General features: G+C 41.5%; 1 protein-coding gene across 10 annotated transcripts in view; it reads right to left on the bottom strand.

Annotated features, from left to right (window-relative positions):
- LOC103602518 (transmembrane protein 225-like) overlaps positions 1–23,637 on the bottom strand; it is a 59,111-nt gene that overhangs the window by 5,387 nt on the left and 30,087 nt on the right. For 2 of the 10 annotated variants that reach the window (XM_008586932.1, XM_008586929.1), the window contains exons 2-8: positions 20,378–20,535; positions 19,224–19,382; positions 18,840–18,921; positions 16,240–16,450; positions 14,517–14,663; positions 13,568–13,705; positions 5,326–5,695 (exon numbers count right to left, since the gene is read on the bottom strand). In XM_008586932.1, coding sequence (XP_008585154.1) covers positions 5,523–5,695; positions 13,568–13,705; positions 14,517–14,663; positions 16,240–16,450; positions 18,840–18,851 — 681 coding nt within the window. In that variant the 5' untranslated portion in view covers positions 18,852–18,921; positions 19,224–19,382; positions 20,378–20,535 and the 3' untranslated portion in view covers positions 5,326–5,522. Of the gene's footprint in view, positions 1–1,585; positions 1,695–3,611; positions 5,291–5,325; positions 5,696–13,567; positions 13,706–14,516; positions 14,664–16,239; positions 16,451–18,839; positions 18,922–19,223; positions 19,383–20,137; positions 20,154–20,356; positions 20,536–23,637 lie in introns of those variants that run through there. The other 8 variants (XR_551539.1, XM_008586937.1, XM_008586930.1 and 5 more) reach the window with 8 other exon arrangements.

Here is a 23,637-nt window from a genome sequence, read left to right as displayed (position 1 = left end):
ATAATATGGTACTATTTTGTTATTTGATACTTTTAGATTTCATAATATATTTTATCATTTCTATTGTTTTTGGAGGAAGAATCAGTCCAAATATTTTATCTGCAATGTTATCAGATGCAGGACTACTCCAGCCTTCTTTACTTACGTATTTTTACTTCTTCCAAATAGTACATTAAAAATTACATTCTTAATGTATATGTGATATTCTAGCCTATGAATATACTATACTTTGTTAAATTATTCCAATTTGGGGGGAAGCAATGTAGAATTACTCTTTTATTTTACTATTATAAATAATCTGGAACAATCATTCTTGTATGTAAATATTTAACCTCATCTCTGGTTATTTATTTAGAATAAATTCCTAGAAATTCAACTCCTGGCTCAAAAGATGTGAATATTTTGAAGCCTATTAATGCATATTGTTAAAATGTTTTCCAGAAAGCTTATGCCAATTTACATTCCCATTAAGTGTATATAAGGGTGCTCAACTCAATTTCTAATCTTTGTGGATTTCATTTTAATTTTTTTTCTTTGACTAATTCTATAGGCCCTGTAGAAAAAAATTCTTCCAATAAATCCTGACAATAAATCCAAGATCAATCCATGCTGTCATTGGCGTCATGCCTATCCTTTTATGATTATTTGTAGGAATTTGGGTGAGAAGATGGGGGAGTTGAGTCATGAACTACTAGCCTGTTTTAATTTTAAGCTAAAATAACTAAGGTAGCCATGCTTACTCCTCAACCCTCCCGTGCAGAAAAGAGTTAACATAGCAAGCCTGAGTACTATCCCTTGGAAGGCCTGCATACAAGGTTGGCCCATGACTGGCATCTTAAAACTTGGATTTCGGAAGTGTTCCCACCACCCTATCTGTTAACAGTTAGAGCCAGTGGCTCACTGTGCCTAAATTGCCTATACAAACAATGTAGTTTATACTGAACACCTGCTTCCTCCTAGAAGTCTGGAATATTGGTACATGGGAGGCAGAGGATGCCGTCATGCCCAGCTCCCAAAAAAAAACCTCAGACATTTAGTCTCTAAGAACCTATCTGTTAACAGTTAGAGCCAGTGGCTCACTGTGCCTAAATTGCCTATACAAACAATGTGGTTTATACTGAACACCTGCTTCCTCCTAGAAGTCTGGAATATTGGTACATGGGAGGCAGAGGATGCCGTCATGCCCAGCTCCCAAAAAAAACCTCAGACATTTAGTCTCTAAGAACTTCCTTGGTAGATAACATTTCACATGTGTTGTTACAACTTGTTGCTGGGAGAATTCAGCATGCTCTGTGTGACTCTCCTGGTGGAGCACTGTAAACCTGTGCCTTGTTCCTGCAGACTTCACCTCCTGCACCTTTACCTTTGTGAATTGTGCTTTTTGTCCTTTCACTGTAATAAATTATAGCCATGAGTATGACTTTATGAGTCCTTCTAGCAAATCATTGAACCTGGGGGTGGTCTTGGAAACCCCTAACACACTTCCCAATCAAATGCTATCATCATTAATACTTTGAAGCTGCTATTCCAGAAGGTGTCAGTTTCCATACCGATCATCAAAATCAGGAAACTGTTTGATCCTTACCTTGTCTCTCCGTTGCACTGGCATTCTTCACCATTCCTTTCCACAACTTTTCTTCCTTGGCTTTCACGAAATGCATCTCCTGATTCACATCTTATTTCTCTATTCCTGACTGGACATGAAAACCAAGGAAGAAAATAGCATTGTTTGTAAGCTGTGTTGGCTTTGGAAGTTAGAAAAATAATGACAGAAAAAACAGCATAAATCACAATATAAGATGTGTTGTCCCCCACCTCTGTTCAGTCTGGGTCCATACATATTTGTTAGGTATTTGCTGGGCCCTCAGAGCCTCAAATTCTTTTATATTACAAATTATGTTATCAATCCATCTTGGAAACAGTGTCAAATAGTCTCATGTTCACCAAAATGCACTCACATCCAAGAGGAATGAGACTGAACTTTCTCATTCAGGGCCAAGAGGAACTGCCTGATTGGCTCAATCTGTCCTAGAAAACGGAACTACACAGTCCTTCAGCTCATGAGGGGTCAGAGGAGAAAGAGAAGACACAGAGGAGAGGGATTCTGGAAGAGGCAGAAGGAGATTGGATAGATCATAGGTTTGCAGATCAGCCTTGGAGAGAGTGGGGCTCCTCTGAATTGGGAAAGGAGTCGGCAATGAGTGATGGTCTAGGTCAGAGCTCAGCAAACTCTTTCTATAAAGGGCCAGACAAGAAATATTTGAGGCTTTGCAGGACGCACACAGTCTGCCGCATATTATTGTTTGTTTTTACAGCCCTTTAAAAATGTAAAAACTGTTTTTAGCTCATGGCCATGGCTGGATTTAACACAACGGCTGTATAGCTTGTTGATCCCTGAAACAGATTATTTTAAAGTTGTTCTAGACAGGAGTTTAAAGAGTTCATTCTTGGCCTTTTTTCTCAGTACTGTTACCTGCTGAGAATGTAAGGACAGTGACGGGCGTGGAGCTTAAATAATGGAGTAAAAATTGAAATATTTGCTTTGAGGAATGATGTAGGAAAAAACTGTAGGATAAAAGAAAAAATTGACAAGCAACAATGAGCACCCAGTTAAGACTGAAAATAACAAAAACAGAAAGAAGTGATGGCATCAATCCACATAACTGTGCAATCTTGGGGCAGAAATGAAGAAAACAAACAGCTGAATTCATCCAATATTGGGATTTATTGCAGTGATTATGAGAGAATGCTGAGGGGGAGGGAATGAGGGCTCTGGTGGGAGACGTTGTATTGAGGGACTATGGACTTCAAGCTGGACAGAGAGGAGGAATAGAAACCAACAAGGAAAACACAAGGAAGCCCAGGAATCAGACATTAGGACGAAGCCATGAAGAAAGTTTCAGAAATTTTTCCAGAAATGTTATAGGCAAACCATAAATTTTTTTTTTACATATCCTCTTTTTTTACATAAACAGAGCCATGCTATATTCTATTCTGCACTTTGCTTTTATTCACTAAACAAGGTATCTTTCCACGTCTTCACACATTGACCCACTTCATTCCTTTTTCTCAGCTGCACAGTACTCTACTGCATTGTTCCCCGTGACTTATGAAGTTATTCGTGGACAGTTAGTATATTTCCAACATTGGGATTTACCAGAAATTTGGAATGAACGTTGTTATACATAATTCATTGTCCTACTTATGCAAATTAATTAAGGAGGAATGCCTGCACATGGAATTGCTGGGTCTAAATGTTATACGCATTTTGAATTTTGTCAGCCATTGCCAAATTATCCTGCAAAGAGTCTGCACTGATTTCCACTCCCCCCAAACGTGGCAGATAACATCCATTTTCCCCACAATCTCATCAACACTAGGTGTGGTCAAATTTTTTGATCTTTGCCAATCCGATAAGTGAAATAAACTGTGTCCAATTTTTTTGTTTGCATTTCTTAATTATGAGTGAAATCAATCGTTGTTCCTAACATCATTAACTACTTGTATTTCTTTTTCTGTGAACTGGTTGTTTTTATCCTTTTCTTCTGTTTCCGTTAGGTTGTTGTTTTAGTCCGTTTTGTGTCGCTATAACAGAAACACCTGAGACTGGGTAACTTGTAAGGAAAAGAGGTTTATTTGGCTTACGATTCTGGGATAGTTGCATCTGGCGCGGGCAAAATCACCTAGAAAGTCACACAGAGTTATTGCTCATACCTTAGCCACTCCACCCGCCCCATTTCCTAATCCACCCTCATCCCTGAAGATCTATTAGTTTATCGTATGGCCTTCAAATGTTTACTTATTTGCAAATACCACCCTCTTAACACTGTCACAGTGGGGACCAAGCCTCAATGAGTTCTGGGGGACATTCAATCCACAGCACATTGCTATCAAGGGGTATTGTCATTTGCCTTCCCAGGTGGTCTCTTTTCTTTTACAAGTGGTGCTTTCTTAAACCTTTCCATTTGGGGGCCCCCATGCACTTTCCATGCCTTCTATGTTTCCCCAACACACATGTTCCCCCACATTTGTTCTCCATCCTATTTATAGCCATTCCCTCTCAAGGTGAGACTTTCTCAGGCATTTGAGGGCTAATATTTGCTAAAGACTTGGAATTTGCCATCACTAGAACTCCTGTATATTCTCTGATCCAGCCCCACTGTGGCCACCATGCCAGTCTCCCACTTGTAGCTTCCCATACTGGTTCTGTTGGATGGGGGTGGTTTGGGCCAAAAATACATAAGTTGGAGTTCATAGGTTTTTCTCCATTCCTATTTTCACTGACAATTATAGTTCCTATATGTTTTTTTAAGAAGAAAAAGTCAGAACACTCAGAACTAGGCAGTTACCATATCCCTACAAGAAACTTCCAAGACATCTTTGCAGAGAAACGTAATAAGAAACTCCAAAAAATTTCACTAAAATACCTAGTGGCTGTTAGTTTTTCAGGTGTATATATCTTCGCTCTTCTGCTTGGGTTTCAGCCTCCAGAGAACAGGGGTGGATTCCGATACCTCTGTGTACCCCATGGTGCACCACACGAGGTAAACCTTCAGTGAATACTAATTAACAGTCACGACAGAGCCTACTTGACTCTAGCCATGTCCATCATGTATCCTCTGGAGACAGACATCCCCAGCTCCCTGCACTTGTTTTTGAAGTTGCACTGCTTAAGTTCTAGGATTTTTTTCCACATATGTGTTCTTTAGAGAGAAAAGTGGGGAGCCATTGCTACACAGTGCCTTGGAGATGAAGGGTGGGTATGAAGCCTGTGGAGGTCTTGGAACCAGTGGAGGACCCAAGCATTTGTACTTCCCAGCTGTGCCCATCCCAGCTAGGAGGCTGAGTGCTCTCCAGGCTGTAACACTGCAGGACTGTGAATAGGGGCACTTTGGAGGTAACTCCGGAGAACTCTGGCTTAGTGAAAGGAAGGAATGTGACACGTTGATCAGCTAACTTGGCTGTGCTTTCCCCAGAGGCACCAACTCACTGGGCTCAGGAGCTCAGTCTTGGGGAAGCTTTCACCTTTAACCATCCCCAACCATTCCCCCAAATACATATTTAAGACAAGTTTTCCACACTGAGTCACACTTTTATCTGGGGATATCACATTTTCTTTTCTAACATCATCAACTCAAACACCTTCTGTTGTGCTTATATGCTGTACAGTTTTCATTTTACAACATCCCACTTTACTTGATTATCTTGTAATATTCCTCCTTCCCCTCCAGCCCTCCAGGCTGTTTTTGAGGTATGGATTAACAGAGTAGCCCTTTTTTATTGAAAATACCTGCAAAAAAAAAAAAAATCACTCAGGAAGAGCAGAAGAGTTCAAAAAACTTTTACCAAATTTCAAATACAAGCCAGAGAGAATCACTATGCGTATGGGCAAGTGGAGGGTTGATCTGACACTCAAAAAGGTCCTCAAAGGCAGCAGAGACTAGCAGAGAAGGGAGAGCTACAAACACCTACATGCATGCACTCACACAGCTCAAAGAAGGGCAGAGAGACAATATCCTGGGCTAGATAACAGTTTCTTCCTTCAGCAGGGTCTCCTTTCGTATTGAGCTCAGTTCTCCTCCAAAACTCTCCAGCTTCTCCAGGTACGGGATCCCCTGGGCCTCCTCGATACTCTTGGAAATGGGCAACAAATGGCAGCTTGGGCAGGCTGTTTCTTGAGAGAGGCAGATGACACCTACGTAACAGCAAAAGCTTGGGTCAGTTCAGAGAGAATGTTGAGCTTCATGCCGTAAAGGTCAATAACGCCTTCTCCTAATGGGAGTCCCTCTGGTTCCAGAACTGCCTTCCCTTGTTCTTCCCTCTGACCTAGAATACTACAGATAAAGAAGGGGAAACAGAATGTGTTGAAGGACAGAAATACAAATAGATGGATAAAATCACAGAACCATGCCAGCCTGGAAGACATCTCAGCAATTGCCTAACCCATTAATAGGTAAGAAAAACAAGGTTTAGACAGAGGAAGGTCCAACACAAAATCCAGTTCTCCTGATGCCCAGATCAACAAAGGAAAAAGATGACTGATGTTTACAAGAACAAATGGAGCTATCTTGAGTGAATAATAAATGCTATATTAAGGTTAAGATGAAGATAAAAGACAACTTCTATTTTCAGCATTATAGCAGAGTAGGTATTCTCCCACTAAAAACAGCAAAAATTCTAAATAAAATATTTCTTTAAAAACTTATTTTGGGGGCTGGCCAATTAGCTCAGTTGGTTAGAGCATGGTGCTGATAACACTAAGATCCAGGGTTTGATCTCTGTACCAGCTAGCCAAAGAAAATAAAAAAATATAAAAATATTTAATAAAAATAAAAACATTTTTAAGTACATCACTAAGCTGGTATCAAAGTGAGATATTCTTAGAAGCCAAATCTAAACTGAAAACAAATCTAGAGAGTTAAGCATGTACATAATTAGCTTTTACCTTCCAATCCAGGTGACCCTGAGCTTTCATTCTGTTGTCCATTAGGGAACAGAAAACAGGAGAAAAAGCCCAGGGCCTGCTCAAGATTGGGAATCTAATAAGAATCTGCCATATGATTTTGGAACCTCTAGGTTACCTGTATTGACTGAGAATTTGTGAACATAGGCTGATATGTGCATCTGCAACTAGATTCACGATACTATGTGTTTTGTTTTGTACTCCTAGGCTGGTTTTGAATCCAAGCACTAGGCAGAAGCAACTGAAAATCCTTTAGGGAGAAAACACTTTAAATCCAGGTCTCAAAGATTTTCCACAAATAAAATTTCAAGGAAAATGAATTCAGTGAAAAGACACACAAAAATACCAGGAAACAAGATACCACAGGAAGAGCTTGCAGAAACAGAAAAAAACAGACTCAGACCTGCAAATAATTCAGTTATTAAACATATGAGACACAGAATGTAAAATAAGTATGTTCCACAGGTCTAATAAAAATATATTTAGAGGATATATTAAAAATATAAGGAATAAGAGAGTGTTAAAAATTACAATATTTAGGCCAGCCCGTGGCTCACTCGGTAGAGTGCGGTGCTGATAACACCAAGGCCACGGGTTCGGATCCTATATAGGGATGGCCGGTTAGCTCACTGGCTGAGCGTGGTGCTGACAACACCAGGCCAAGGGTTGAGATCCCCTTACCGGTCATCCTTTTAAAAAAAAAATTACAATATTTATGGGAAAATACCACTTCTAGTGATGAAAATAGATTAATTAAACCAAAAATTTAATGGGTGGGTTACATATCAGATCAGACACAGCTAAAAAGTGAACGGGTAAAATAGAGGATACATGTAAATGCAGCACAGAAAGACAAAGAGATGGAAAATATGCAAGAGAAATGAAGACACTTGCAAGATGGAGTAAGAAGATCTAACAGATGTCTTACTAGAGTTCTACAAATGGAAAAGAAAAAATGGGGAGAAGATTAAAATGTCCCAGAAATGCTGAAAGACACCACTTCTCAGATTGTTGTGTGTGTGATGTGCACACAACAAATCATAACACAAATATTCATACCCTGCAAAATACCAAAGAAAATCTGAGAGAAAAGAAAGATTGCTTTAAAAAGAGTGACACTTTTATAGAGCCAACTTCTTAACAGCAACAATGGAAGTGGGAAAATAAAAAAATTATATCTTGAATACTGAGAAAATAACTGTCAACCTGAAAATGTATGTTCAACAAACTAACTTTAATAATCAAAAATGAAGAAAATTTCATACAAACAAAATTCGAGTGTATCTCTAATGGATCCTCATTTAAAAACATTACAAAGGATGTATTTCAGGCAGAAGGATAATTATCTTAGAAGGTCTGAGAAGTTATGGTGAGCAAATAAATTGGTAAATATGTGAGTAAATTTAAACAAACACATATTAAATACATAAAATAATAATAGCAATGCCAAATGTACAGAATAAAAAAGAAGAAACAAAAGCATTAGAAAAAAATAGCATATAAGTTGGGAGAGGAGTTCTTTCATTATTTATAAAGAGAATAGATATATTGATTAACTTCCAACTTGTTCAGCACATTAAGGTCAAGAGTAACTATTATACCAATAAAAATAAACCATATAACTTCCAAACTAATGGGAGAAGGTGGGGGTGGGGGGATTGTAATAAGAATTGTGTAAATAAAACTCAGTCAATTCATAGCCAGGTGGAGGAGGAGCAGAGAGCAGAAAAAACTGAAAGTACAAATTAAGTTGGTAGAAAAAATACAAATATATCAGTAGTCACAATAAATATAAATCAACTAAATGCTCCAGTTAAAAGGCAAAGATTGTAAGACTAGATCCAAAAAATCCAGTTATAAGTTATTTATAAGAGACATTCAAAACATGAAGACAGAGAAAAGTTTAAAGTAAAAGATTAAAATGATATTATAGAAAAATAGTAACCTAAAAAATGTGGAGGTAGCTATAGTAACATCAGATAAAATAGCCTTTATGATAAAAAGCATTACTAGAAATAAAAAGGATCACTACATAATGATAAAAGATCAATTTACGGGCCGGCCCGGTGGCACACTGGAGAGTGCACCACTTGGGAGCACGGCGGCACTCCCGCTGAGGGTTCGGATCCCATGTGGAGACCGGTTCCTGCTCACTGGCTGAGCGTGGTGCGGGCGCGATACCGAGGGTTGCGATCCCGTTACCGGTCAGTAAAAAAGACAAAAAAGGAGAAAAAAAAAAAAAAAGATCAATTTACTAGTAAAATATAACAATTCTAAATCAATGAGATACTGAAGATTTAAACACCGTAACAAACAAGCTCAATTTAATGTTTATAATAAAAGGTTGTGTTTAACATGAAACATTTATAAAAACATTTAAAAAAACATAAGCTAGGCTATGAAGCAAGTCTCAATAAATTTGAAAATATAAGATTACATAGATCATGTTCTTTCAGCAAATTGGAACTAAGTTAGAATAACTAACACAAAGATACAATAAAAATTCTATATATGGAAACTTAAAAGTATACTTTAAAATATTCATGGATCAAAGAAGAAATCATAAAGGAAACTAGAAAATATGTGAAACAGAACAGTAACAAAAATATTACACATCAAAATGGGAGATGTAGATAAAGCAATTCTTACTGGGAAATTAAAGCTTAAAATGCCTATTTAGAAAAAAATAAATAATTAAATCCTGATTTAAGAAGTTGAAAAAAATAGCAGAATAAACACCAAAAAAGTACAATGGAGGAAAGTTCAGAATAAGAGCAAAAATTAATAAACAGAGAAGAAACAAAACATGAAGTTTCAACAAAACTATAGCTGGTCCTTTGAAAAGATTAAAAAAATGGAAAACCTCTGACAAAACTGGTAACAAAAAAAAGAAAAAATTCAGTATGAAAAAAGAAGTATATAACTACAGATGCAGCACAAATTAAAAATTTAAAAATAAAACATTTTTAGTAACTTTATGTCAATAAATTTTAAAACTTAGATAAAATGTATAAATTTCTAGAAATATATAACTTACCAAAATTTACTCAAGAAGAAATAAAATACCTGTATAGTTGTATAATCGTTAAAGAAATTGAATCATGAAACACCATACTTCTTTTAGAGGCAAGCATATACAGAACAAAATAATTCTAAATATAAATTCAGAGATTAGAAAAAGACAGCACACTCCCAACTCATTTTACGAAGCTTGTAAAACTATGGTATCAAAGCTGACAAAGACCATACAAGAAAGAAAACTGAAAGACCGATGTCATTAGAAAATGTTAGGAAAAAAGGTGAATAACAACAACAAAAAAAGATAATACAAGAGGGACAAGTTGGGTTTTTTCCAGAAATGTAAAGCTTAAATTTGGAAATAATGTTATCTGCCATATTAACAGGTTAAAGGAGAAAAACTAATTATCTCAATATATGGGAGGGAAAGCATCCAATAAAATTTTACATCCATTCATGATTAAAAAGAAAATAAAACTGTTTGCAAACTGGAACTAGGCAGTAGCATTCTTAATATGATAAAGATTGCCTACCCAAAATATGTGTAAACATCATATTATTTTTTAAAAAAAGAGTCAGTGCTCCCTAAATTGAACACACATTTGCTAAAATTCCAAACAAATTTCAACAGATTTTCTTTCTGTGAAATGTCATAAGCTTATTCTAAAATGTATATAGTCAGGAAAAAAGGCCAAGAATAACTAAGATAATTTTAAATAAGAACAAGTGGGAGGATTTTTCCTACCAGATATCAAGACATATAATATCAAGATACTATAAAGCTACAGTAACTATGAAAGTGTGGTTTACACACTAAAATAGACAGATTACTGGAATATGAAATTTGATTAATGACAGAAATGGCACTAAAGATCAGTGCAGGAAGGACGGACTAGTCAATAAATGGTACTATGACAACTGGATATTCATTTGAAAGGCAAAATGAAAGTGATCCCTACCTCACACCATAACTCAATTCAAGATGGATTAAAGAGTTATGCATAACTTCAAAAAAGTTTGTAAAAAAGTAGAATTAAAAGATAATATGAATCTTTCCATGAACTTTTTGAAGTACCCTTGTAGAAGGCAAACAACAAAAGTTTAGAAGATAATATAAGGAAATATCTTTAAGACCTCACCAAGGAAAAATTTCTTAAGTAATACTCAAAAGATATAAACCGTTTAAAGGAAAATGTCAATAAATTAAACTATGGTAAAATTAGCAATTTCTGTTCCTTAAAAGACCCCATAAAAGAAGTAAAAAAACCAAGTCATAAACTGGGAGAAAATATTTGTAACACCAGTACTAATAAAGCATTAGTATCTAAAAAAAATAAAGACCTCCTACAAATCTATTTGAAAAGAATGAAAGAATAGGCAAAATACTAAATAGGAACTATTTGGAAGAGGAAACACAAATGACCAATAAAGCATATAGAAAGTTGAATAATGTTATCTGCCATATTAACAGGTTAAAGGAGAAAAACTAATTATCTCAATATATGGGAGGGAAAGCATCCAATAAAATTTTACATCCATTCATGATTAAAAAGAAAATAAAACTGTTTGCAAACTGGAACTAGGCAGTAGCATTCTTAATATGATAAAGATTGCCTACCCAAAATATGTGTAAACATCATATTATTTTTTAAAAAAAGAGTCAGTGCTCCCTAAATTGAACACACATTTGCTAAAATTCCAAACAAATTTCAACAGATTTTCTTTCTGTGAAATGTCATAAGCTTATTCTAAAATGTATATAGTCAGGAAAAAAGGCCAAGAATAACTAAGATAATTTTAAATAAGAACAAGTGGGAGGATTTTTCCTACCAGATATCAAGACATATAATATCAAGATACTATAAAGCTACAGTAACTATGAAAGTGTGGTTTACACACTAAAATAGACAGATTACTGGAATATGAAATTTGATTAATGACAGAAATGGCACTAAAGATCAGTGCAGGAAGGACGGACTAGTCAATAAATGGTACTATGACAACTGGATATTCATTTGAAAGGCAAAATGAAAGTGATCCCTACCTCACACCATAACTCAATTCAAGATGGATTAAAGAGTTATGCATAACTTCAAAAAAGTTTGTAAAAAAGTAGAATTAAAAGATAATATGAATCTTTCCATGAACTTTTTGAAGTACCCTTGTAGAAGGCAAACAACAAAAGTTTAGAAGATAATATAAGGAAATATCTTTAAGACCTCACCAAGGAAAAATTTCTTAAGTAATACTCAAAAGATATAAACCGTTTAAAGGAAAATGTCAATAAATTAAACTATGGTAAAATTAGCAATTTCTGTTCCTTAAAAGACCCCATAAAAGAAGTAAAAAAACCAAGTCATAAACTGGGAGAAAATATTTGTAACACCAGTACTAATAAAGCATTAGTATCTAAAAAAAAAAAGACCTCCTACAAATCTATTTGAAAAGAATGAAAGAATAGGCAAAATACTAAATAGGAACTATTTGGAGGAGGAAACACAAATGACCAATAAAGCATATAGAAAGTTGTTCAACCTGATTAATAATCAAGGAAATACAAACTAATAGCATAAGATACCATCTTATACCAATTAAATTGACAAAAGTTAAAAAGTCTGGCAATTTCAAGTGTCAACAAGGAGGTGGAACTACAGGAATTATTTAGCCCTGCCAGAAGGAGTACAAATTGTTCTAATCTCTTGGGAAATCTATTTGGCACATTCTGGAAAGCCTGAAAATATATATAACCTCAGTTCAGCAATACCAGTCCTAGACATATATCTTAGAGAGCATCCCGCACAAATGCAATAGGATATATGTAACAAGAACATTCATAGCAATGTCATTAGTAATAGGAAAAAAACTGGAAACCACCCAATGTCCATGGGCAGGAAAATAGATTTATTGTAGAATATTTACACTCTTAAATACTTAAGGCAGTAAAAACCTTAAGGCAGAATGAACCTCAGTTACTCTTATTAATGTAGAGGAATCTCAGGAATATAATGTTGATCAACATAACAAGTTCCAGAAGAATAAATGCAGTTTAATTACATTTATATAAAGTTTCAAGCATGAAAAACTAAATATTATGTTGTTTAAGAATATATGCATGTGTAGTAAATATGATTAGCATAAATTTCACAATAATTGGTTCTGGAGGGGACAGAAGAGAATGAGATCAGGAAGAGCCATGGGGAGTTTGGGGTGGTTCAAAGATACTGGTTATGTTCTACCACATTTCATTAATTTTGAGAAGCCAGTTTTTTTCCACACATTTTAACATCTCTGAAATAAGGATGTGTCTTACAAGCTAAAGCATCTTAGAATTATACTTGACATCAATTTTTCTTTCTCAGTAGTGTAAAATAATGGTGTAACTCACAAACAATGGGTTTGATAAAATATGACTAGTTCTTAAACTATATTGTGGAAATCTGGGTGTTTGTTTAATTATTCTTGATTATTTGTATCTTTTAGATATATTATAAAAATTCTTTTTATATGTTCAATGTATAATAAAATTGAGTTAGAATATATTCATGGATCAGGTTAATATAGCAAGGAGAGGACCAGAGAAGGGACAAAATTACATAGAATTAAGAATCTAGATGGTGATGGTGTTTAAAGATAAAGGCGGTAGGGTGAGGAACAAGATTGCAGATTTCAACATGAAGACAGAGATAGGAATAAGTAGCCTTAGAAACCAGGATGGTATAAAGGAGAGTATGAAAACCTGGAAGAGTTTGGTTCTAAAGTCAAGAAGGATAAGAACAGGAAGGCCAAGGATGGGGGTAGGGTTGAGGCTCCAGAGCTGTGTTATCCAGGAAGACTCTCTACAAAGATGGAAATGTCTCTATCTGCACTCTCCAATATGATAGCCACTAGATACATGTGGTTGTTGAGAAAAACTGAATTTTTAACTTCGTTACATTTTTATTTATTAAAGTTAAATAGCCGCGTGTAGCTACTGGCTTCGGTTTGGAACAGCACAGCTCTAGATAATCCATAGAGAGAACCTCATTAGAGAGGCTCCTAAATCCAGACAGAGGGCAGGGAGAGGGAAACCAGCCCCACGACACTCACCAGCCACTATGAACAGAAGAATGCCAAAGCCCAGGACGTAGTAAGGCCACTGCACGGAGAACTGTGGGGGGCTGGGCTTCATCCTCAGATCCTGGATCTCCAGGGCATGCAGCAACAAGGCCAGGAAGGCACAGGCCCCTGCAGAGTCACAGGGAGGCACCCTCGCTCTCCTCCCATGCTCCCTTCCTTCCCTCCAGTCTTCCTCAGACTTATTCAAACAAAGCCAAGGGGCCTGCCCCATGTAGCTCCTGCCGGAGGCTCTTTTATCCTGCCTGCATACCTTGCCCTCTCTGAGCCAACAGCCCCCAACCCTGTCTCTCCCTCCTTCCCAATCCATCTCAAAGCCCATGTGCCTCACCTCCCAGGGGCCCCATCATCTGAAACCCTTTCCTCTGCATTTGTGCCCTTGGCTCACCTCAGGTTGGGTCCTCTGGGTATGACATTTTGGATGGAACTCACCCCGATTTTCCCACTGTATGTGTTCTATCTGCTCCATTTGCCTGGGAGCCTCCCAGGGTGGTGCCTTGGTCACCCTTTTAAAATGTCAAAAGGCTCCAAAGGGCAGAGATAGTTTCTTCCATTCATTCATTAAAGAAACATTTATATTTCATTTTTATTACTTATTTCAATTACAATTCTGCCAGATTCTATGACAATCACTGGGATAAATAGGTTATGATAAAAAAAAAAGAACTCCCAGGCAAATGACCGCAAGCCAACACGGTCAGGGCTGGCGAGCTGAAAATATAGTGTGTTGAGAGCCCCAAAGAAGAAGGATGATAAATTCTGAGAGGGCAGGGGTAGGAGTGGGTTATCTATAGAGAAGGCAACAGAGAAGAGGCCTTAGAAATTATGCCTGTCTTGACATCACAGAGACCAACTGCCCCCCTTCCCTTGGACTCCTCCCCAGGCCCTAGCAAAGGATAGGGACTGTCCAGCTGTTCCACACCTGTGAGGAAGCTGATGAAGGCTGACACAAAATTGTGCTTGCGGATCCTCGGGAGGAGCTCGGATGCAAAGGACACCATGACGAAGGTGGTGAGGAAAGCCAAGACAACTGCCGAGAGCAGGAACATCCGGCCGAGGAGGATGTAAACTGCATCAGAGGGAAAGCTGGGGCTGGAGCCAGGGACCCTGACCCACAAAGGGCAGAGCCCCGCAGGGCCTGGGCAGAGATGGGTCTCCAGAGCCTCTGCCATGCTCAGGTCCCAAAGCATGGCCTTAGACCAAGGTTAGGACCCTGCCACTTCGCCCCCAGGAATGCTTTGGCCTCACCATTTTGTTCCCAATGACACAGAAGTATACGAAAAAAAAATTAGATTGACAATGTCAGACATTGAATCACTTGCCAGTTCTTAACAAATATTATGTGAATCTGGTTGTATCAAATCATGTGGGGAAACCATGTACCATCTATTTGGAAAAAATGGTGGTTTTAATAAACAACATAAAATCAAACTCTCATGATAAAATTTGTTGCACACGCAAATGTGAAGAATCGCATCTGCTTTGGTTACGCTGAAATAACTCACGCCAAGAAAATCAGAACTTCTTGAGGTCAAGATGTTCTAAACTCTACAGGAACCCACACACCTTTATTTATTTTTCCTCATTAATAGTAGTAAAACAAACCAAAAATAGCAGATTCAGAGTCCAGTTAAAGGGTGGTTTATTATCTTACTGTTGGCATGATTCAGACTCATGTGAAAGTTAGTTTGCATATCCTTCTGAGCATGCAGCTGGTTGTGGGACAAAGAGGCAAAGGCACTGCAGAAGACGCAGATACTCCAGAATCTACCCTTGGGCTAAACCAGTGGTTCTCAACTGGGAGCAATTTTGCCCTTCAAATATTTTACAATTTTGGTTGTCACAACTAAGGGGGAGTGTTGTTACAGGCATTTAGTGAGTAGAAGAGGACAAGAATGCTATTAACCATGCTGCAAGAAACAAGAGCCCCCATAACAAATATTATCCAGCCCAAGATGTCAATACTACCAAGATTAAGGAACCTTGGATCAAAGAGCTCTGGCCCATCTTCCCCAAGACAGCTTCTCCTGTTACCAGGATGTAGCCCCTAAGTCTCCCTGGGTCACATCTTTTCCAAGACAGACATCCTTATTCAAAAGTTCCTTGTAAAACATGGTCTCAGGTGCCTTCACAGTCCTGTGAACTCACTCCCTTTAATATGTGGTACCCAGGCCTGAGTACATTATCTGCACAGCTGCCACCTACAGTTGGATAGGTGTGTGGCCAAGGGGATGAGTGGTGGGCTAAAATCCAGCCCATGCTTTACTAACCAGGCTGTTTCCCCTGCTGGCTTGGAGTGGGCCCACCCTAAAGGGTGCTGTCTGTACTGGCTAAGAGCAGCCCTGAGAGCTGGTGCAGCCTCACAGAGTACAGCAGGATCCCCTGCCTCATTCTCCATGGAGCACTCCCAGCAGCTGAAAAGTCAACTTTGTTGCTGACATAGTTGCTCCTACTCCAGTGGCCAACCTGCCATTATTATTCCTGTCCCAACGTCCTACTTTCCTCTAACCTCAAGAAAGTGGAGACTCAGAGAAGATACCATCATGGGCTTATTAAATTTTGTCCTCTCTGCCCCCACCCTGCACTGTCACCCCCAGTCCCCACAATGATCCCCCTCCCTCTCCCCCACCTCTACCCCTCCTTACTGGATAAGGGTCGAGGCTTCCAGCATTTTATATGGAAGCAGTTTTCAAACAGGCCACTGAAAAACACTTCATGGGACTCCTCGTTCATAAGCCGCACCCAGAAGGGAAAGACGGAGACCAGCAGAATGAGCAGGTAGCCCAGGGAGGTCAAGGCCGGGGCTATGGCCCAGGTGAGTCCCTTCATGTCCTTGTCCTCTAAAGTCAGCATTGCCTGTGTAAGGGAAAAGTGATGGCAAAGATGAGATATCCACTCCAAATCCTCCTATGGAATAGGGCAAAGGAGATCATGCCTGCAGAAGTGCTGGCACTGTGCGTGGCACATAAATGAAGCTCAGTATATGTTGATTTCTTTGCCTTGCTTAGCTTTACAGCTTACAGACCTCTGCAGGAGAGCTGAAAATGCATAAAAAATTTTCTGCTGCTAACTCACTGGGTGATCTTGGGCATGTTGGGTTCCCTCTCTGAGGCCCAGTTTCCTCCTCTGGTAAAATGAGAAGGTTGGACTGAGCCATTCCCAAGGCCACTTCCAGCTCTAAAGTTCTAATCTTTCAATTCTATAAATACCCACCCCACCAGCCATCAGAAGAACATCTCCACCAGCCTCGCTTGCAGACAGCTGTTTGCCTTTTGGGATTTCAGAATGAGGACCAGGGGGAGACAGTAAGACCAGAGTCTTAAGTACCCTTACTCAGTGACTGGCCTTCTGACCACAGAAACCCAGAATTTAGATGAGGAGGAGTCCCACCTGGCCAAGAGAAGCCCTCTGCTGAAAAATGAGCAGACCATATGCACACAGAAAGTTTTACAAATAGTTCCAGTATTTCATAGAGCCTCCTGAAGTCCTAAGTACCCACTAGGACTAGAGGTCAAGGCCCTCAGCTTAGGATCCCTCTTACACAGAGTCCCTCACCCAAACTGATCTTATTCACCACCACTGGTCATTAAAGCTGTCTTCTTCTGAATGAGCAGCTGCGATGTGGAAGATAAGTGCTGGCTGGTCTTGGCTTTAGGAGCCCTAGACTGTTGTCCCAGCTTTAGCATTTCTTAGCCATGTATTCTTGGGGAATTTGCTCAAACCCTCAGGACCTTCGTTTCCCCATTTGGAAAATAGGGTATAGAATACCTCCCCCAACAGGCCAATGGGAGAACCAAATGAGCTAATGCATATGGAAATATCAAACAGTGCTCTGCGCTCAGGTGCTTGGTTAAGTTAAGGGTGGAGGCGGGGGCAGAGGGAGGAATTTTAAAATTCAAATATCCCTGTGGCAGAATGGGCTAGTAGCCATTCACTTCAGGACAAATTTATTCAACTAGTCTGCTTTACTCTGTGTCTCCTAGCTGAGCTTGGCAGCCCTGACAAATGAGAGTTGCCCTGTGATGGGGAGGGAGGAGCAGGGGAAGGAGAGAAAGTGGCTGGAAGCCAGGCCTGCTGCAGGGAGGACAGACCTGGTTGGGAGGCCTCCAGGTGGCATGGTGACAAATCTAGCTGCCTGGCAGTGCAGAATATGGTCATCAGGAGGTGAAAAAAAGATATGACAAGGGAAGTAAGAGGCACCCCAAGACAGCAAGCAGTCCTTCTTTACAAGTCACACCCAAAGCCAGGCAGGAGACTCCTGCCTAAGCAGGGCTGTGCTTGGCAGCACCAGGGTTTTCCAGCTATGCATGGTGACTGCCAAAGACAAGGCCATCAGAGTGAAAGTGCTTCTCTCCCCTCTTTGCCATACCCTGTGCAAACACCCACACTCAGTGCCAGGCACTGGGGCCTCTCCACAGTCCCCATGTGGACACCTTCTGCAGCCAGAGGGAGGGGGCATCTTTGAGAACTGCCAATCACTATAGCCAAACAAGCCCAATGGCAGAGGGCAGAGGTGTCGGTCCTCTTCTGTATCCTCCTCCCCACACACCAAAATATGCTGCTTATAAATAGGTAAACAAGTGTTCCTCTTAAATACTGTCAGAATGACTTGGAGATGTTCTAATGTACTTTCTCCTCCTTTCTGTCCTTCACTGGTTTCTATTCTTCCCACCTGAAAAATTGTATGCTTCACTCTCTCTATCTCCCCTTTGGATCTTCCATCCACTGTCCAGGCCATACTGATGAGTCACCTCAACCTCAGGGCCTTAGTTTCCTTTGCTCTAAAATGATGAAGTCATTTGGACCAGAAAGCACTGAGGAGTCCTTCTAGCTCTAAAACTCAACAGGAAGGAGTCATGGCTCCCTCTTGACCCCTGTTCTCTGTATGGGATGGAGTACACTGGACATTTCTATTTCTTTCCTATTTCTATCATTCTCTTGCTCAACCAAACTCTAGCCTTGAGCTTTTGCTGGTTTCTCCCTTCCCCCCATACTTTTATCTCATCCATCCTTCCTGTCCCCATGCCCACCATGACTCCCTCCGCACCTGGAACACCACTGCCATCCCCAAGCACCTCCAGCCTCAATACCTGGGTTCCTTCCCCAGGGGTGCCCTCTCTGCTCCTCTAAGCCTTTCAAATCTCATCTCCTCTGAAAAGTGCAGCTTGGTCCCGTCCACTCCACACAGCCCTCCCAGCCACTAGCCATTATCCATTCCTTCAACAAAAATTAACTGTGCACTTACTGGTCGCCCCATGCTCAGTGTAAGCCAATGGTGGGGATTCAGGGATGAAAAAAGACAGGAACTCGGAGGCTCTTGGTAACTACTGAGGGAAAAGACACATAAACACGTCACACGGCACAGTGCTTTCCTCTCCCCAGCCTGGGGTTCCTTCAGGGCCAGGCATATTCCAAGGCACTACCCCCTGCCTGACACCCCACCCCTCCTGGCCTGACCACTCTCCAGTGATGGGGACCTTGTCCTCCCTTCCTGGGGCACTAGGCCAGGGCCCTGCATGAAACAGTCCTTAGTGCTAGTACTGGACAACTGTGCTTCCAACGATATGCAATTTAAGATACAGACTGATATAGGCCAGACATTTTAATACAGAAAGGGATTTGTAGATACCTTTGTACTGATTAAGAAAAGGAGAGCCAGAGAGAGTGAAGAGACTGATGGAAGATTCCGCAGTCAGTCAGTGCCTGCAGGCGCCAGAATCCTGCATCGCTGCCTGACCCACTTCACCAGCCACCAATGGCCAGCAGTTCAGTTCAGTGATTCCCAAATCTGGAATTTTGGGGGGCCCGAGAATTGTTTCCAATAGGTATGTGCACGTGTGAGAAAGAAAGAATAGGCGGGAGGGGAGAGGGGAGGAGAACACAGAATTACCAACGTTTTATTTTGCCAAGGACATTCAAAACAAAACACAAGCAGCTCCTATCTACTGTCACTGACTTGTTTTGTACTACTATTTTTTTTAAAGGACCTATAACTCCAGAGAATAGAAGAGATGTGTTCTCTGCGGAGCCTGGACCAGCAGCTGAGGACCACTGGCTTGGTCGGAAGTTCCTCAATCCCGAGCTGCAGCCCCGTCACCTCCCAGTCCCTGAGCACCTCAGGCGACCTAAAGTACACCTGGCTTGTAATGGGGAAGAGAGGGAGGGAAGCGACTGAGCCGCACGGAGCGCTTACTCCTCACCGTTCCCGGCAGTAATTTGTGGCAACTTGGGCTGCACAGTGACCGAGGGGTGGGCAGAGGTTCTTTCCTGCTGACAACCCTCCTGCCCCTTCCTCTGAATGCCAGGACTCCGCCCTTCCGCGTCCCCAAAGCAACAGGGACATTATCCAGATCCCAAGATAACCTGGCCATCCGCCCCCAGACCCCGCCCCGCGCGTCCCCACGGTCCGTCAGGTGAGGTTCGCCCTTGGGGGGCTGGGGTGGAAAGGACTTCATGCCCTCCCGCCTCCCCGCTCCCAACCTGCGCGCTGCCTCGCTCGCCCCCCGCTGGAGGTCTCGCCCTTCCTCCACCTGGGGCACCCACCGTCAGGGTCTCCCGTCCCCGGGGCAGGGCTTCCCTCTGGGCGGGACGCGGGAGCCCCTCCGGCCCTAGAGCTTCCGTTGGCCCCGGAGGCCCCTGCAGAGGGGCTGCCCCGTCTCCCGCAGAGCCCACTCAGCCCGGGTCACTGGGCGACAAACTCCGAGCCCTGCAGAGGTGTGGTCCTCCCTACCGGCCGACCCCCGCCGCCCACCCGCCGTTCACCTGGCCCGTGAGTCGGATAACCTGGCTTTGGCGTTTGCTGGAGGTACTGTCCTCGCTCACAAACGGGTGGGGTCGGAGTAATCGGGAATCCGCCGGATCTGAATTCGAATTCCAGCTCTGCCATTACCAGCAGGGTGACTTTGCATAAGTTACTCCTTCCTGGGTCTCAGTTTTCTCATCTGTAGAAGGGAATGTTAATAGTAACTCTTCCTGTTGACTTGCTGAAAGGGTCCCATGATATTCCTGGAAAAGATCCTGCTCCTGGATAGTGCTAAATAAACAGCAGCTGCGCTCTAGAGCTAGGAAGAAGCCCTGAGTCTGACTCCCCAAGACACTGCCAGCTCACTCCCTCTCCCCAAGACCCTGCTCACCACCCTCATGCCTTCTAATCCCCTACAGGCCTCCCTACTCTCACTTTCCTCTCCCCCTTCTCTACCCTCCCATATGGTTGTCTGACTCTCTCCTCAGCTCCATTGATATTCCTTCCACCAGCTGGGTTTACACTGGGGAAGACTTCAAAGTAGCGGGCAAAGTAGTTGGAGACAGGACTGGCTTCCAACCCTGGGGTGGAGGTGGGAGGCTGGTTCTCGTGGCAAGAGCAGCCACACTTTGAGCTGGATAAGTCACCGGTCCCCATTATTCTGATTCTGTGCTTGCGGAGGAAATGCATTAATAACACATAAGATTTTAAAAAGCCAGGACCATGGTTGGCACTTCCTTACACCTCTCCAATAGCCACTACGTATGCAAAGAACACATGAAGCAATGAGAGTGGATGGATGGCTAATTTACAGAATCATCTATCATGGCAGAAGCACGTGACAGGCCCTTGGCCTATTCAGCACTCTATTTGCCATAGGGTTCTGAGACCTATCTGTAAGCGCTTAGGCAAGAAGGGGCCTTTATTGTCTTAGCTGGGGCTGGGCAAGAGGTAGGCTGAGAGGACTGGAGCCTGGCCAGGAGGTCCCTGCACTCCTCTCCTCCCTGATCTCAAGAGATAGCTTTGATCTCCCCAACCCCCAAACACTTTCATTCTCCAGGTGGCAGGGGTAATAGTCACCAACAACGTCAAACCTCACATCCTCACATTTAGCCATACTGGGGAAAAAGAATGTTTCCAACGCCCCTTCTTAGTCCAAAATTTCCCAGTTAGTATTCTGATTGGCCCAGCTGGGGTCACATGCTCATTCCAGACCCTGGCCAAAGGAGTTGGGGTATAATGACCAGCTCAGCCCAAATCAGCTGTATCCCACAGTGGCCAGGCAGGCAGAGTCATCTAAGAAGGCAGCTATTTGGACCAAAAATCTGGAGCAAGGTAAGGAGAATTTTCCTAAAGGAAAGGGGATGGTGTTCTCAGAAGAAGGGAGAGATTGTGGCAGGCCATGACAGCATTTTCATATGTACTATCTTATATCATATTTTTAAGTGTCATTACACAGCAATTCCAAAAGACAGGCATTATCATCCCCAAACTACAGATGAAGAAACTGAGTCTCAGGTTAAGAATTTGCCCGAGGGATTTTTTTTTTTTTTTTTTTTTTAAAGATGACCGGTAAGGGGATCTTAACCCTTGGTTAACACTTGGTGTTGTCAGCACCACGCTCACCCAGTGAGCTAACTGGCCATCCCTATATGGGATCCGAACCCGTGGCCTTGGTGTTATCAGCACCACACTCTCCTGAGTGAGCCACAGGCCGACCCCAAGCCCGAAGGATTATTGATGGTTGCTAAAACATTAGGCTATAAAGGAATAGATTCTTCACATGGTGCTCGAGTTTATTGTCCTCACAAATTACTAATTGCAAAAGGAAAAATATCTCTACATAGGAGAGATTTGGCAGTCATTACCTTAACCAAGTGAACAAAAAGCACTATTCAGTGTGCAATAATCTGACAATATATGCCTCCTGATGGATGCAGTATGTAGGCGACATCACCTTGTGGTATTCTTGCCAAAAATACTTAATCAAGTCTCTAAACCTCATTCCAAGTTAGAGAAAATACACAGGGCAATTTTGTGGAAAATTCTAAAGCACTGTTCTTGACTCCTTCAAAGGTCAATGTCAACTAAAAAAAAAAGTGGAGAAACTGTTTTACATTAAAAGAAACTAAAGAGACACAAAACCAAATGCAATGTGACTATGTTATTCTGATTTGAAATGAAATAGCTATATGACACATTCTTGTGGCAACTGGAAAAATCTGAATATGGACTGCATTTTTTTTTTTTTTTTTGTCTTTTTCCGTGTCCGGCAACGGATCGCAACCCCCAGTGTGGCCCCCGCACCGGGCCCGGGCCCGGTGCGGGGGCCACACTGGGGGTTGCGATCCGTTGCCGGACACGGAAAAAAAAAAAAAAATGCCGCCCCTATTCAGATTTTTCCAGTTGCCCCAAGAATGGGTCATATAGCTTTTTTTTTTTAAAAAAAAAAAGCTATATGACCCATTCTTGGGGCAACTGGAAAAATCTGAATAGGGCCTGCTTTTTTTTTTTTTTTGTCTTTTTCCGTGTCCGGCAACGGATCGCCACCCTCAGTGTTGCCCCCGTACCGGACCAGGGACCGGCAACGGGATCGCAACCCTCGGTGTTGCTCCCGCCCCTCGCTCAGCCAGTGAGCGGGAACCGGTCTGTATGTGGGATCCGAACCCTCGGGCAGGAGCGCCGCCACGCTTCCCAAGCGGCGCACTATCCAGTGCGCCACCGGGCCGGCCCCTGGACTGCATTTTAGATGTTATTATGGAATCATATTCTTTTTCTTAGGTATGTTAATAATAATGCAGTTATGTAAGAGAATAATCTTACTCTTAGGAGAAGCATGCCATAGTATTTAGGGCTAAAGGTTATATCTGAGTGTATCAGTCCGTTTTGTGTTGCTTATAACAAAATACACGGAACTGGGTAATTAGAAAGAAAAACAAAATTTATTGCTTACAGTTTCTGAGGCTGAGAAGCCCAAAGTCCATCTGGGGGTGGTGACAATGACCTAGGGGTCTCACATTGCAAGACTGTGGAAGCAGAGACAGAGAAAGACAGACTCTCCTCTTCTTTTAAAGCCCTCAGAACCACGCCCCTGACCACCATTTTTAATCTAGTCACTACTGCATGGTCCTATACAATCCAATCACCTCTTCAAGGCTCCACCTTTCAATTACCATAATAGGATTTCCCACCCTCTTAACAGTCACAGTGGGGGCTAAGTTTCTAATACATAAAGCTTGGGGGACACAATTCAAGCTTCAGGGAGTTTGGGGGGAACATAATTCATTCCGCTACAATGTTT

This window comes from Galeopterus variegatus, unplaced genomic scaffold (assembly GCF_000696425.1).
Source record: "Galeopterus variegatus unplaced genomic scaffold, G_variegatus-3.0.2 Scaffold4181, whole genome shotgun sequence".
Classification (NCBI taxonomy): domain Eukaryota; kingdom Metazoa; phylum Chordata; class Mammalia; order Dermoptera; family Cynocephalidae; genus Galeopterus; species Galeopterus variegatus.
Note: the sequence above shows the minus strand (reverse complement) of the source record. Positions and strands in the feature narration are given on the sequence as shown.